We start from the raw sequence: 15,030 nt of genomic DNA on the forward strand, positions 1-15,030 counted from the left end.
GGCACTGCATGGTTTCTTCTGTACCTCTGGGAGTGATTTGTGTTGCCTGGGAATTAGGAAGGTCATGTTAAAGTCTTAGTGTATAAGTACTTTGTATCTCCTGGGGGTAAGAAACTCCTATTCCATAGACTCAAAAGAGCCAGCCAGCATTTCATTTCCCTTGATTGATTAATAGACTCTACAGAAATACACAGTACTTCCCTCTGCTTTCCCAAATTTACAAAATTTACCATATTTATTTATTCATTTTGGTTTGGGGGCCACAACCAGCAGTGTTTTCGGTTTACTCCTGGATCTGCACTTGGCGATCACTCATGACCTATCTTGGGGAATCATATGGGATACTAAGGATAGAACCTCAGTTGATTGTGTTCAAGGTAAGCACCCTATTGGCTGTAGTATCTCTCTACTGTAGTGCTGGCTGTAGTACTGGCTGTAGTACTCTCATACTTACTATTTTTGATGTCACGATCCCAAAGAAGCAGTTAATGAATTGCCAGAAGGAAAAAAAACTCCTTTCTTAAATCTTCCCAATCACTTGCAAGTTTAAAACATTGTCAAGTCACTTGGGATGCTGAAAGAATTGGCAATTGGGATGCCTGTGTTCTAAATGATTTCCTTTTCTTTGTTTCATTGCTTAGGTCATCTTCTGAGTTTTTCCAGCTGGCTACAGAGATAGAAGGAGGAGGGGTTCCTAGACAAGGCAGTAGAGCCAGCAGTGTTGGCGAATTAGAAGGTAGTGCCAGGCAGCTCCACTCACCCATTCCATCCTATTGGAGTACTCCCCTTGGGTCATGAGACAAGTATTTAGCAGAGACTGGTTATAAATGGGCTGTGGTTGGAATATGAAGGTTTCAGTGCAACCCAGAGAGCTTTTGCTTGGCCTGTCCCCCTCTTGGTAAGTCATTCTTTAGAGAAGAATGTTTTTTAATATTGTGGTAAAAGCAAATGACTATTAGATTGAGGAATTATTTGAAATCATGATAACTTTGAGACATTAAAAATTAACTTATGATGGGCTGGAGCGATAGTATAGCAGGCAGGGCATTTCCCTTGCATGCAGCCAACCCAGGTTGGATCCCTGGCATCCCATATGGTTCCCTGAGCACTACGAGGAGTAATTCATGAGTGCAGAGTGAGGAGTAACCCCTGAGCATTGCCTGGTATGACAAAAAAATTAATTTATGCCTGGGCAAGTCCCTTCCCTTCTCAGGGTCTCAGTTTCTTCTTCTGAGAGAAAGAAATGGAAGAACTACATACTTCTAATATACCTGACATAAATGTAAGACAAAAGTGTATTCGTTATAGAACCAAAGAGATAGTACAGTGAGTATGTTACTTGTCTTACATGTGACTGACCTGGGTTCAGTTCCTGGCTGGGTCAGGATTGATCCATGAGCACAGAGCCAGGGGTAAGTCCTGAACTCTGCCGGGTATGGTCCAGAAGTATATTGATAAGTATTCAGAAGCAACGTGTAAAACACTGGATATGGCTGTTGTGTGCTTTTCAGAGAAGGTGTAATTCTTGCTGTTTGACACCTCCTCCATATCTGGTAGAGACATTGAATCAAATTTTAATTTATATCTTTACACTAAAAACTATGTCATCGATCATTATTTAAATAAGCAGCGAGAGAAATCCTTTCATTGAATATTAGGTGTAATTAGGTGCAGGACTGTATGTCAAGTGCCATGTATTCAGTAGCTGTAAGTATGAAGAACAGTCTTAGTTAAGTTTACCACAGATTTTTGTCCTCTGCTATCTTCCCCAACATTTTTTTAAGTTTACTCTTGTTTAAACAATGGGCTGGAGCGATAGCACAGCGGTAGGGCATTCGCCTTACAAGCGGCCAACATGGCCAACCAGAGTTTGATTCCTCCGCCCCTCTCGGAGAGCCCGGCAAGCTACCGAGAGTATTCGATATGCCAGACACAGTAACAACAAAGTCTCCAATGGAGATGTTACTGGGCCCGCTCGAGCAAATCGATGATCAACGGGAGGGCCTTTACCTTTACCTTTACCTTAAACAAGAATAGTCCGGGGCAAGAGCAATAGGTCAGCAGGTAGGGCGTTTGCCTTGCTTGTGGCTGACCTGGGTTTATTCTCTGGCATCCCATGTGGTCCCCCATATGGGAATTCCAGGAGTGATCCCTGAGTGCAGAGCCAGGAGTAAGCCCTGAGCATCACCAGGTGGTACCCCAAAACAAAAGCAAACAAAAAAGAATTGTACATTCCATGCATTAAGAATCACTATGTTGCTTTCACATAGTACATTGGACTTTAAAAGTCTCCATGAGGGCCAGAGAGATAGTTCAATGGAATGAGTGTTTGCTTTGTATGCAGGAAGTCCCGATTTGTCCCCCAATACTGCAGCATCCCCCAATACCGCCAGGAACAACCCTGAAACAAGAGAGAATTATTGGATGTGGTCTCAAAGTCTCACTATTAATTAACTACATAAAAGTTCTCTTTAGTCAAATTTTATCTGATTGCTGAGATATTAAAGCATAGGCACAAAATTTAGGTCTCCCTGAACAGTTCTGATAAATTTTCTGTCCTTGGGCAAAATCTTTTTCCCAAGTCTTTGATTAGCACACTTTGGTTTTGTGTATACATTCTAAAAACCTCAGTTTGCAGAAGGTCAAACCACTATGGCCCCACATCACCCCTCCATCTGCTGTGGCTCAAATCTTTCTTTGGCCTGCCTAGCCTACGAGTTCTGCTTTCTTCCTCCCACTACTCTGACCCAACTCATCTTTTCATATTGTGTGAAGCAGCTATTTAGTGACAGAAAGAGACCAGACCAACTATTTTCTTCTCAGAGGCATTAACAGTGAGAGAACCTCTTCTAACTCCCAATCACCACAGAAAACCCCTCTGAATTTTCACCCAGCTACAAATTCATTTTCATCAGTTTTCAGTAAGATTTCCAAAGTGCCTATTTAGGCCAAAATGACCATACTTGGATAAACTCAATTATAAACATGAATATTTCAATTATACTTATTATTTTAGTATTTCCTTTTAGAGAGTACCCAACACTGACTTACTTTCATTCAAATGGAAGTTTACATACTGTAGATTTGAGATATTTATTTGCTTTTGTTTGGGGGCCACATTTAGTAGTGCTCAGGGCTTGTTCCTGGCTCTCTGCTCAGATCACTGCTGGTGGGGCTTGTGGGGACCATATGTGGTGTGGAGGAAATGAAGCCAGGTTGACTGAGGGCAAAGTAAATGACTTATTCACTATACCATCTCTTATACCCTAGATCTGTGATTTTATTTTTAAGATTAGAGAAATTAGGTGAAATTCCCATTCCAGAAAGGAATAGTTTCTAAGTTACACACTTTGTGGAAAGAGACAATTCTCTCAGAGAACTTATTCCAAATATTTGGAAGATATGGAACTATAAATTCTTATTAATATCCAACCTCAAACCTTTCAGCTGTGATTTTAAATCAGTTGGATTCTTTAAAGATATATAAGATTATGATTTAATTTAAAAATATTTAAGGGCTAAGCGTGACTCAAACTGCTGGAGCTCATGCTTCCCATTTAGGGGGCTCAAGTTTGACCTCCGGTATAACATGGTCCCCTGAACACTATAACTAGTGACGCCTCCCAGAACCAACCTAGCCTTGGAGCATGGCCAAGTGTGACTCTAAAATCAATCCACCCCACAAAATAACCCTTCAGCTCAGGCTAGGGACATGGCTCAGAGGTGTCAGAGGTGGAATGCTTGCTCTGAATGTGAGAGGCCCTAGATTTAATACTGAGCATTGCAAACAAAACAAAGACCCCTTCAATTTATTTATTTGTTTATTTTTTGTCTGGCAACTTTTTATTGGGTAGCAGATGTTCCTGGTTAAACCAAAGTTTGAGAACCCAGGGAAGTTGGGCAGGACTGGGAGAACGAGTGCAAAAGAAAGTCATCAGGCAGTAGCTTGACCCAGTGGTGCTGGGTGCCCTCCTGGGAATTCCTGCCAGTCAATGTGAGGGCCTGAGAGTGCAGGGCTGTGGTGCAGGGCCACTGAGGCGACCCTGTGGTGCTACGGAATTACTTCCACTCGCACCTGGGGCTCACTGCCAGCAGTGCTCAGGGGACCACACAGTGTCAGGGATCTCATGTCAGAGTCCTGCACCTTGACCACTGAGTCATCTCCTGGCCCCTCTGAGGATTTCTTCATGTCCTTTGCCAACCTGAGGTCCAGTGTCCAGGAAGGAAGTGAGATTAGCACTCGGTTCTTCTCTGTCACAGCTCACCAGGTACCAGCCCTCAGAGGTCTGTCTTCAAAACCCCTTCAATTTAGAAGATATTTCTCTATCTAAATAAAGTTACCTTTCTCAGTTCTCAGTGAAATTTGCATATGATAAAGCATATATTGATAACATAATAATTTTCTTTTTGCTTTTTGGGTCACGCCCATTGATGCACTGGGGTTACTCCTGGTTTTGCACTCAGGAATTACTCCTGGTGGTGCTCAGGGGACCATATGGGATGCTGGGAACTGAACCCGGGTCAGACGCATGCAAGGCAAATGCCCTACCCACTGTGCTATTGCTCCAGCCCCAATAATATAATGATATTTACATGAGAAACAGTACACATGTTATTCTCCTTACATATATTTCCATATTGCTATATATTAGATTTTTTTTTCTTTTTGGGTCACACCCGGCGTTTAACAGGGGTTATTCCTGGCTCATGCACTAAGGAATTACTCCTGGCAGTGCTCGAGGGACCATATGGGATGCTGGGAATTGAACCTGGGTCGGCTGTATGCAAGGCAAATGCCCTACCCGCTCCAGCCCAGATCTTGTCATAGTGGTCCCTTCCTTGGCCTATCTCCCACCCTCCTTACCACCCTATAGTGGCAAGATCCCTACAAAGGGCCTGCTCGTCCTCTCTATTGCTTCAAAAACTAGTTATTCCCCTACTATATTTCTTTATATTCCTCACATGAGTGAGATTATTCTGTATCTGTTCCTTTCCCTCTGCCTCATTTCACTCAGCATGATATTCTCCACATCTATCCCAGAAAGAAATAGTTTCTAAGTTAAACTATATGGAAAAAAACACAATTCCCTCAGAGAACTTATTCCAAATATTTGGAAGATAAGGAATATGTCAGCAAATTGCATGACTTCATTTTTTCTTAAAGCTTAATTAGTACTCCATTTTGTATATGTACCATAACTTCTTTATTCAATCATCTAATAATGGGCACTTGGGCTTTTGTTACCAGATTTTGACTATTGTGAATAGTTCTACAATGAACATTGGCATGCAGATGTCTTTTCTGTATCATGTTTGTGGGCTCTTGGGGTATATTCTCCCAGAAGAATTGCTGGGTAGTATGGAGGCTCAGTTCCTAATTCTTTGATGAATATTCATATTGTCTTCCTAAGAGTTTGGATAAGTTGATATTCCCATGAGCAGTGAATGAGGGTCCCTTTTCTAATGTGCTAGTTGTATTAGAAAACTGAAGAGAGACTCATGTTATTTCTGTGTATGATATAAATCATCATCATTTGTAGAGCTTCACTGTTTGTATTTTATTATTATTATTATTATTATTATTATTATCATTTTTGCAGGTGGAGGTGGTACACCTGACTGCTCAAGGATCACTCTGGCAGTGCTAGGGTACCATATAGGTGCTAGAGATGGAACCCTGGTCAGCCTCATGCAGGGCAGCACATTAACCTATGTACTATTTCTCTGGCTCTTTTTTTATTTTCTTATTTGATTTAATTTTATTATCAATGCACAGAAGAAGTTTCAAGTCCATTTCTCTTCTCTGAGGCTGAGACTCAGAGAAACCAGGAAACATGTCCAGGTTTTTTGCTAAGAAATGGACAAGTAAGGATCTGAACCCATGGATTCTGGGCCACAAACTTGCAGTCTTCCCATTACGGTTTATACTATCTGTCTATGGTTATACTGTCTGTAGTTCTCAACCAGATTCATGACTTCATTTGCTTGCATTAAAAGAAACACTACTAAATTCAGATTCTACCTGACTGCCAAATAACTACAACATACCATCTCTCTTTTTATTTCTTTTTGATTTTGGGGTCAACCTGGCAGTGCATGAGGTCATACCCAGGGCTACTCAGGGGACAGTGGTGCCAGGGATGGAACTTAGGTCTCCTGCAAGCAAATCATGCATTCAGCCTATTGAGCTACTGCTGATATAAAGAAGCCATAACTCACAGAGAAAAACTGTAAGCCTAAATATCCATTTAATTCTTAAGGTTTTGTTTTGTTTTGTTTCTGGTCATAACCAGCAGCATTCATACTTATTCCTGGCTGAGTGTTCAGGAATAACTCCAGGCATGCTTGGGGGACCATATGCAGAGCTAGGAACTGAATCCAGGTCAGCCACTCGCAAGGCAAGTGTCTTACCCACTAAAGTTTCTAGCCCTAATTTAGTCTCCTCATTCTTAAGTTTTAGCCTTTTGGGGTTGGCCTCCAAGATGTGTCTCAGGAAGAGTAGGAAGAGAGAAGGGAAGCAGATGGGCCTAATTGAAGGAGCTACTCGGGCCAAAGGGTTGTAGTTAGAATGTGAATGTGCTCTGATTTCTGAGGGTGGTAAGAAACTCAAAGATAGTATCAAAGACAGTATCTCAAAGACACTGTCAGTTCTAAATGGACCTATGGTCTCCTAGCTACACATGCCTACCTAGATTTTGTTGGAGAGGAGCTTTATTTCACTTTGATGTTGTGTTCAATGACATATGTGGAGAATTTAAGTTGATTCACCAGAAAATCCTACACTCCAGAGATTAGTGCATATGTAATTATTCCTAATTTCCTTGTGCATTTGGCTGTGAGTTTAGCAAAGACTTCTCCAAGTACCACAGATTTCTCCTCAGCCTAGGACTTGTGATGTTTCCTTTAAGAAGGAACCAAGTTTCCTTTTTCTCAGAGTCCCTCAGCATTGCTAAGGGACCATCCCGGGATCAAATTTCAGTGTTGGGGATCAAATTTTTAGACAAGCACCTTACCCACTGTACTATCTCTCTGGCCCTCTCTGAGTTCTTTCTGCTAAGGCTGGGAAAGGCATCAAGCAACAGGGTAAGTATTTTATGTTTTGCTTACTTGGCCATACATAAAGGTGCTCAGGGAAACAAGAGATCCCTGGTATCTAACCTGGGACTCCCAAAAGTTTAACATGTGGGGCTGGAGAGATAGTACAGTGGGTATGGTGTTTGCTTTGCATGTGGCTAACCCTCGTTTGGTTTCCAGCATACGATATGGTCCCATGAATCCTTCTAGGGGTGATTCCTGAGTGCAGAGCCAGGAGTAACCACTGAGCATTGTCAGTTGACCCCCCCTCCCCCACCAAAACAAAAAAAGCCAATGTAAAACATAAGCTCCAACCTGTTTGTTTATCTCCCTGGTCCAAGAATCATGGTATGGTTTTTGTTTGTTTTCTGTGTTCAGGGCTTACTTTTGGCTCTGTGCTCAGGGATCACTCATAGAGGGGCACAGGAGACTCTATGGGGTGCTGGGGATCAAATTTGAGTTATCCTCATGCAAGGCAAGTGCATGAGTTATCCTCATGCAACCCACTATACTACCTCTCTGGCCCCATCTTCTTACATTTTAAAAATTTATTTATTTATTTATTTATTTAGCTTTTTGGGTCACATCTGGTACTTTTTTTTTTCTTGCTTTTTGGGTCACACCTAGCTTTGCACAGGGGTTACTCCTGGCTTATGCACTCAGGAATTACTCCTGGCAGTGCTCAGGGGACCACATGGGATGCTGGGGATCGAACCCGGGTTGGCCGTGTGCAAGGCAAACGCCCTACCTGCTGTGCTATCGCTCCAGCCCCACCTGGTACTTTTTTTTTTTTTTTTTGCTTTTTGCTTTTTGGGTCACGCCTGGCGATGCACAGTAACTCCTGGCTCTGCACTCAGGAGTTACTCCTGGTAGTGCTCAGGGGACCACACGGGATGCTGGGAATTGAACCCGGGTTGGCCGCGTGCAAGGCAAACGTCCTACCCGCTGTGCTATCTCTCCAGCCCCAGACACCTGGTACATTTTAATCTGTCTGCTGAAAAAGGAAAAGTTGCAAGGCCCTGGGATGAACTGAGACATAGTGAATTGGGAGCTCTGGGGCTGAAACAAACATTGCCATTGGCCAGTCTCACTTTTCAATCCCTTTTCTAGTTATTTATGCCTGGTGACTTCAGTTGTTACTAGGGAGATGGAATTTCCTTAGCTCTCAGATAGATTTTGAATCTTGTTTGGTGGTGGGGTTGAGCCATACCTGGAGTTACTCTGTTTCAGTTGCTCAAGGTCACTCCTGGTGGTGTTTGGGTGGGGCCATGTGTGGTAGGGGGGATCAAACTAGAGTCTGCCACATGCAAAGCAAATACCTTAACTCCTGTATTTGCTTCAGTCTCAGATTTTGAATCCTTTATTAAACCGACTTAAAGTTTACTTCCTCTTTTATTTTTTAAAATTAATTAATTTTTTTTTTTTTTGCTTTTTGGGTCACACCCGGGGATGCTCAGGGGTTACTCCTGGCTCATGCACTCAGGAATCACTCCTGGCGGTGCTCGGGGGACCATATGGGATGCTGGGAATCGAACCTGTGTCGGCCATGTTGGCTGCGTGCAAGGCAAACGCCCTACCCGATGTGCTATCGCTCCAGCCCCTTACTTCCTCTTTTAGTCTTCAAAAAGTTTCTTTCATTTTGGGAGCGGGAGTTGAGTTGAGTATTGTCTTCTTGGGTTGAGAGAGAGGAATAAAAAGCCAAAAAAATAATTTATTAGGAGCAGGGTAACCTGATCAAATTTAGGTGTAACTCAGACTTGGGGTTACATGAACAACCCTATTTCACTACCCCTTTCATCAAATTTCTGTGGAGGTTACCTTTTAACTTCGATTATGTTTTTAGGTCACACCTTGTGGTGCTAGGCGCTTAATCCTGGATCTGCACTCAGGGATCACTTCTGGAGGGTTTGGGGGGCTCATAAGGGATGTGGGGGGAATAAACCTGGGTCTGCTATATACAAGCAAGCACCTTATCCACTGTTTATCCAGTCCTGTGGAGGGTCTCTTAAAGTCAGAAAGAAAAATTAGGAGCATTTGCAAACCCAAAAAGGAGGGAAAAGGGGCAGAGAGATAGTTCAACAGGTTATCTGCATGTTTTGCCTGTCAGAGGCCTAGGTTTGACCTCCAGCATGATTGGGAGTAAGCCCTGAGCCCAGAGTCAAGTGTAAGAGTTTGAGTCCTACCCATAAAATTGTGCTTACTCACCTCAATACTCTTCAATTCCTCTGCAGGCCCCTGGCATTTTTTCCCTTTGTCTACCCTCATGCCTTTGGTAGTGAACATTTTCTCAACCTCCCCCACTGCTTCTACCTTATAGAAGCTCCAGCAGGTCCCCTCCCACAAGGTGTCCTGGTCTGAGGCAGAGTACATATGAGGACAACAGGGGTCCTGCGAAGTGCTTTGGGCTCTTTCATAATTGGGGCTCAGAGTTATTAAAAGAAGAGAAAGTGTGTGATTGTGATTTGGGTGCTAGAGATAGAAAGCAGAGGACAGGCAAAGGAGGCTTGATGGAAAATTCAGAGGTAGAGACACAGACACAGAAAGTCAACTTTGGTTCTTGGCAGAGGGATGAGAACTCCCCCATCCTACTTGGAAGGGGAAACCTGAGAAGTTCTGAGGGCTCGCTCCAGCCCTATCCTACTTACTTCTGCCTGGCCTGAGCTCAGTTGCTGACAGGGATTCCTCCCTGAACTCTTGCCCTTCTGGACTTGCCCTAGCCCCAGTCCCAGGCCTCTGGCCAGGCAGACACCCTGACAGGTTACAAATGAGTGTGGGAGTTGGATTGTGCCAAGCCCTTGTCCTCAGAGTCTGGAGGTGGAGAATCAATGGGCTCTACCTAAGGGTTACTCCTCCAGTCCATCCCTGCCTGAAGAGAATACCAGAAACACTTCCTGTTCTTTTGCCTTCTCCTAGCTCTACCTCACAGATAGAGCAGCAGGGACTCCACCCTCAACCTCCCCTCTCTGAGTCAACTCCCTACATCAATTCTAGAAACTCCACTGGAGACTTAAGTCAAATTTAAGACAGAAATAGCTTTTGAATGTGCAGATTTGAGACTGGGCTCTTTTGGAGTGAGAGTGTTTGAGGGAAAGAGAAGGATAGTGGGAAAGAAGAGACCGGAAATCAGAATGACCCTTCCTTTAAATGCTCCAGAGAGAAAATAAAAATTCCCACCTTTTTGCCTGTAAACATGACCTAGCACTGTGCTCATTGTGGCTCTCTGGAGAGATGGAGGGAGTTATTTGAGTCTGAGTGAGTGAGCCAGCTACAGCTATGGATGGCTAGAGAGAGAATAAATACATCTAGAGAGATGAATTGATGGATCAGCAGGGAACGGATATAAATATGGAGAGAGATGGACGAACGGAGAGATGGATTGAGACAGAGAGAATATATAGGGAGTCTGAGGGAGAGAAATGGTTGTGTGAATGAGGAGGGAGCACTAGGTTATGCAAAGACAAGGAAAGAGAAATGGGGCATGGCTCACCCTCCTCTCCATGTTTCTGTCCTCATCCCTGAAATGTCAGTTTTCTACCTCTCATGAATGAACTCTTCCTTTAGATCCTAGACTCAGCCTCACACCCTTAGGTGACTTGGCACCCTCTTCTTTCACAGTCACCCATTTGGCCCAAGATGACAAGATTGCCCTGCCGTTGTGTCCCATCTCTCCAAGACAAACTGGGAGAAAGAAACAGGGAGTGGGAATTCTGGGCGAATTAAGGAGATTCACCATCCTGCTGGACTACTGCCTTGGGGGGAAGGTTTCTCTGGGGGGTGGGAAGAGTGAGGGGCAGCTGGGTTGAATTTGTCCAAATCTAATAACCCAGGAGCCTATTGAAGGCCTTGGGGGTGGGGAGGGGAGGAAAGTCTTGAATATTCCTCTAACTTTTCCCCCCTCTCCCTCTGGTCCCTTCTTTCCAGAAGTCTTTGAAGAAAGATGTTTTTGACGCTTCCACGTCGCTCTCAGATGGATGGGCTGCGGGTGATTGAAGTGTCTTTGTCATGCTAATGCTTGGGGGGTGATGGATGGGAGCCGGGGCTGCCAAACTCTGGCCGGTGCGCCCATTGGCCTGGGAGAGATCACATGCGCCCCTCCACCCCCACTCCCTACCCCCTTCCTAGGGGAGTCCTGGCCCTGGCAAGCTGGGTCTGGCCATGGACGCAAGCTTTAGCGCGGTGACATACTGCCGAAAGGTTGTAGGGCAAGAGGGTGTCTCCCCCAAACGGGCCGACCCTCCTGCGGCCTCCACGCATGGACTATAATAGGATGAACTCCTTCTTAGAGTACCCACTCTGTACCCGTGGACCGGGCGCCTACAGCGCCCACAGCGCCCCTACTTCCTTCCCCACCAGCTCGGCCTCGGCTGTTGACAGCTACGCAGGGGACACCCGCTATGGCGGGGGGCTGCCCAGCCCTGCGCTCCAGCAGAACTCAGGCTATCCCGCCCAGCAGTCGCCTTCGGCCTTGGGGGTGCCCTTCCCGAGCTCGGCGCCTTCGGGGTATGTACCCCCGGCCGCCTGCAGCCCCAGCTATGGGCCTTCTCAGTACTACCCTCTGGGCCAACCAGAAGGGGATGGAGGCTACTTTCATCCTTCCAGCTATGGGGCGCAACTCGGGGCCTTGTCCGACGGCTACGGAACCGGCGGGGTGGGCCCGGCTCCCTACCCTCCGCCGCAGCCCCCTTACGCCAGTGAGCAGACCGCCAGCTTTGCACCGGCCTATGCCGATCTCTCGGAGGACAAGGAATCGCCTTGCCCGACAGAACCCCGCACGCCCACCGCCCGGACCTTCGATTGGATGAAGGTGAAGAGGAACCCACCCAAGACAGGTAGGGCTCAGGCGTGGCCACGCGCTCCCCGGGGGACACAGCGCGGACCCCCCGCCCAGGGTCTCCGGGGCTAGGGCTGGGTTCTCTCCGGTGGCCCTGGCGGGGGAAGGTAAGGGCGCTCTCAGGTGGGCTGTATCTTGGGGAGGACCCTGGGATGGGAAAGGGTGTCCGTGGGAACTTGGAGAGCTGCCATTGAACCCAAGGGTGCTGGGGGTGCCGGGTTGGCTCCAGCGGAGGGCGGGGGAGGCGGGAGAGGTGAGAACTGACGCGCGCTCCTCCCGCCCCGCCCCTAGCGAAGGTGTCGGAGCTGGGCCTGGGCGCGCCCGGCGGGCCCCGCACCAACTTCACCACGCGGCAGCTGACCGAGCTGGAGAAGGAGTTCCACTTCAACAAGTATCTGAGCCGCGCCCGCAGGGTGGAGATCGCAGCCACCCTGGAGCTCAACGAGACGCAGGTCAAGATCTGGTTCCAGAACCGGCGCATGAAACAGAAGAAGCGCGAGCGGGAGGGAGCCCGGCTGCCCCCAGTCCCTCCAGGCGCTCCCAAGGAGGCGGCTGGAGACGCCTCCGACCAGTCCACTTGCACCTCCCCCGAAGCATCGCCCAGCTCCGTCACCTCCTGAATCAAACTCCCCAGCCCCTTCTTCCCTCCGCTCTCCCCATCCGCCTCTTCCTTGGGCAAGATCTTGGGGAGGGTGGAGGAGGGGGTGCAGGAGGCGCTGGTTTAGAGCTTTCCAGGGAGAAGGGGGGGAACATTTTTCTCCAGTCAGGGTGGGGTGCTGATGGTTGGGAACCTTTCAGGACCCAGAGGCTGAAGATCCCGTAGCGCCTGTGAAAATGTGGGGCGAAAGGTTTCCTTCCGTCCTGGGTCTGGGCGTCAGCGCGGGGACGCGGTTGGGGCTGGCGGGGCAAACCAGCCTCACGGTCCCCGGATTCTCCTTCCCTGCATTTGTTCAGTTCAGTGCCTTGGAGCCAGGACTCTCCTGATGCGCTCCTAATGCCCCTGCACCTTCTGGGTCCAGACAGAGGAGGCCTGGGAGTTTCTTGTTTAGGGGTGTTGGGGTGCAGGCGTACTCCCAATGCTTATTCTTTCCAGTCACCGCAGACCTTACAATAGCACCAGCTGCCTTGAGACACACCAAAAAGCCTCCCCCACCCCCCAGCACATTTATATTGCACTAATGGAGCCTGCAGAGGTGGTTTTCTGAGTCTGAGTCTTGCTACCCCCATCCCCAGCCCCACCAGCGACCTCATCTCCAAGCCACCAAAGTGTTTTGCAACTTGGTACTCCAGAAATTTCTGGAATGCTGTGCAAGGCCTGGTCCCAACAAACCTCTACCAGGAAGGCGCAGGCACGCCCCACTAGTTTCTCCCCTATTTATTGCCTCCTGGAAAAAACCAGGACTCTCCTTCATCTCCACCCCATTGCCTGGGTTAGCCCAGGGAGGTTCCAGGGCAGGGACCCGCTCCCAGGAGCCTCCACCACACTAGGAACCTTCCAGAGAGACCAAGTTTCAGGAAACCCCAGCCCCAAGCAAGCCAGGTTCTCTCTGTATCTCCACCTACCTCATTTCAATAAAGTGTGTTTCCCCCTCTTCCTGACTGCTTCTGCTCCCCACTCCTGGAGAGGAGGGCCTTGGGGGGAGGGACAAGTGAGCCTGTTGGCCAGATTTGTGGGGGTTTGGAAAGAGCTGAACTCAGCTGGATCAAGAGAAGCAAGAGAAGGAGTCTGTGGGTGTGGGGCAGAGCTGGCCCCAGGTTTCCAGGTGTGAAGCATCTCTTCTGAAGCTGGGAATCTGGTAAAGAAGAGGTGGAGCAAAGAGGGGGTATCAGGAAAATTGGGAGCAGGAGGAAGTTTGGAGTGGGTCCTGGGAAACAGATCTGTTTGGAAAGAACAGAAAAGGAGGTAGAAGGAGGAAGCTGGGGAAGGCAAAAAGCCTTCTACCCCTTCCTTTATCTCCCTAATACCCTCCGGACACCGAGAGCAAGGCCACCAACTACCAGGACTCAGGAAGACAGCAGGCTCAGAGAAAACCAGAAGGCGGGAGAGGGGGGTGGAGGAGTGGGGGGATGTCATTCACTGCCAAACTTCAGTGAACCGCTGCCCACACCCAACCCAGGCTCTCCACGCAGACTCAACAGGGACATTAGGACTTTGGAAGCCCCGTGGCTCTGAGACTGGGGCAGCCCACTAACTTCCCAGTTTTCGTCCACACCACCACCCCCAGTCCCATCCCAGCTGATCTGCAGGGAACATCCCAGGTCTCCATGGCCTGGACAGCAGGAAGCAGGCGCTGCACTGTGGTATGAAAAGGGGAGGTGGCCAGGGAGCTGGGGCTCTCTGCAGGACCCGGTGGCCCGGGGTGTGGGCGGAGGAGACCAGGGTTCACCCCAATCCAGTGCTGACCTTTTTACCTCCAAGTGCCTCTGGGCTTTCCAAACAAGTAGGCAGGGCCACCTATTGTCCCCTGGCAGGTCTTACTGTCAAATCTTTGGTAGGCTCAGGAGAAGGGATGGAGCTTAGAAAGCGACTCAGAGGCCCCCAGATTTCCATCCCTCATGACACAGGTGTGCGGAAGGAGTGGGGGTGTCCAGTTGGATTGGCTTTATCTATTCGGATTACCCTGGGATCCCCAGTGACCTGGGATCAGATCAGCCCCTCCCCTCCCCCCATCCGTGATGGGATAGGAGAGGGGTACTGATTGTGGGACCAGCGAGAGCATCTTATCTTCCCTATCTTTTTCATTTTGAGCTTTCAAAGTCAGAGAAGCAGTGAAAGGGGGTAGTGGGGAGTGTAGGTAAGAAAAGTGGAGTGCTTGCTTCCTAGTGCAATTGAGACCATTGTTAGAGGCACAACGTTCTCAGTAATTGCGCAGCCTGGCTGAGAGGAAGAAAAGCTTTACAGAGCAAGTCTAGCTTTCCCAGAGGCAGTTGTCTTGCCCTCAGTCTTAAAAAAAATCTATTAATTGCTTTTCTACGTTTAATTGAAATTGTCACTAAGGTTGGCTTCCCCAAAGGGGTCACCTTGACAAGGGACAGAGCACGTACCCGTGGAAACAAAACTCCCCTTTGGAACCATTCAGAGCAAGCCTGGAGAGCTTTCTGGTTGGAGTATTTATTTATGGATC

General features: G+C 47.8%; 1 protein-coding gene across 1 annotated transcript; it reads left to right on the forward strand.

Annotated features, from left to right (window-relative positions):
• The first annotated feature begins 11,326 nt into the window (after window positions 1-11,326).
• On the forward strand, window positions 11,327-12,525 carry HOXB1 (homeobox B1). Its single transcript, XM_056126665.1, has 2 exons — window positions 11,327-11,903; window positions 12,197-12,525. The coding sequence occupies exons 1-2, from the start codon at window positions 11,327-11,329 to the stop codon at window positions 12,523-12,525; spliced, it is 906 nt and encodes a 301-aa protein (XP_055982640.1).
• Window positions 12,526-15,030: the final 2,505 nt, after the last annotated feature.

Source organism: Sorex fumeus, unplaced genomic scaffold, assembly GCF_029834395.1.
Source record: "Sorex fumeus unplaced genomic scaffold, SorFum_2.1 ptg000063l, whole genome shotgun sequence".
In the NCBI taxonomy this organism is placed as follows: Eukaryota; Metazoa; Chordata; class Mammalia; order Eulipotyphla; family Soricidae; genus Sorex; species Sorex fumeus.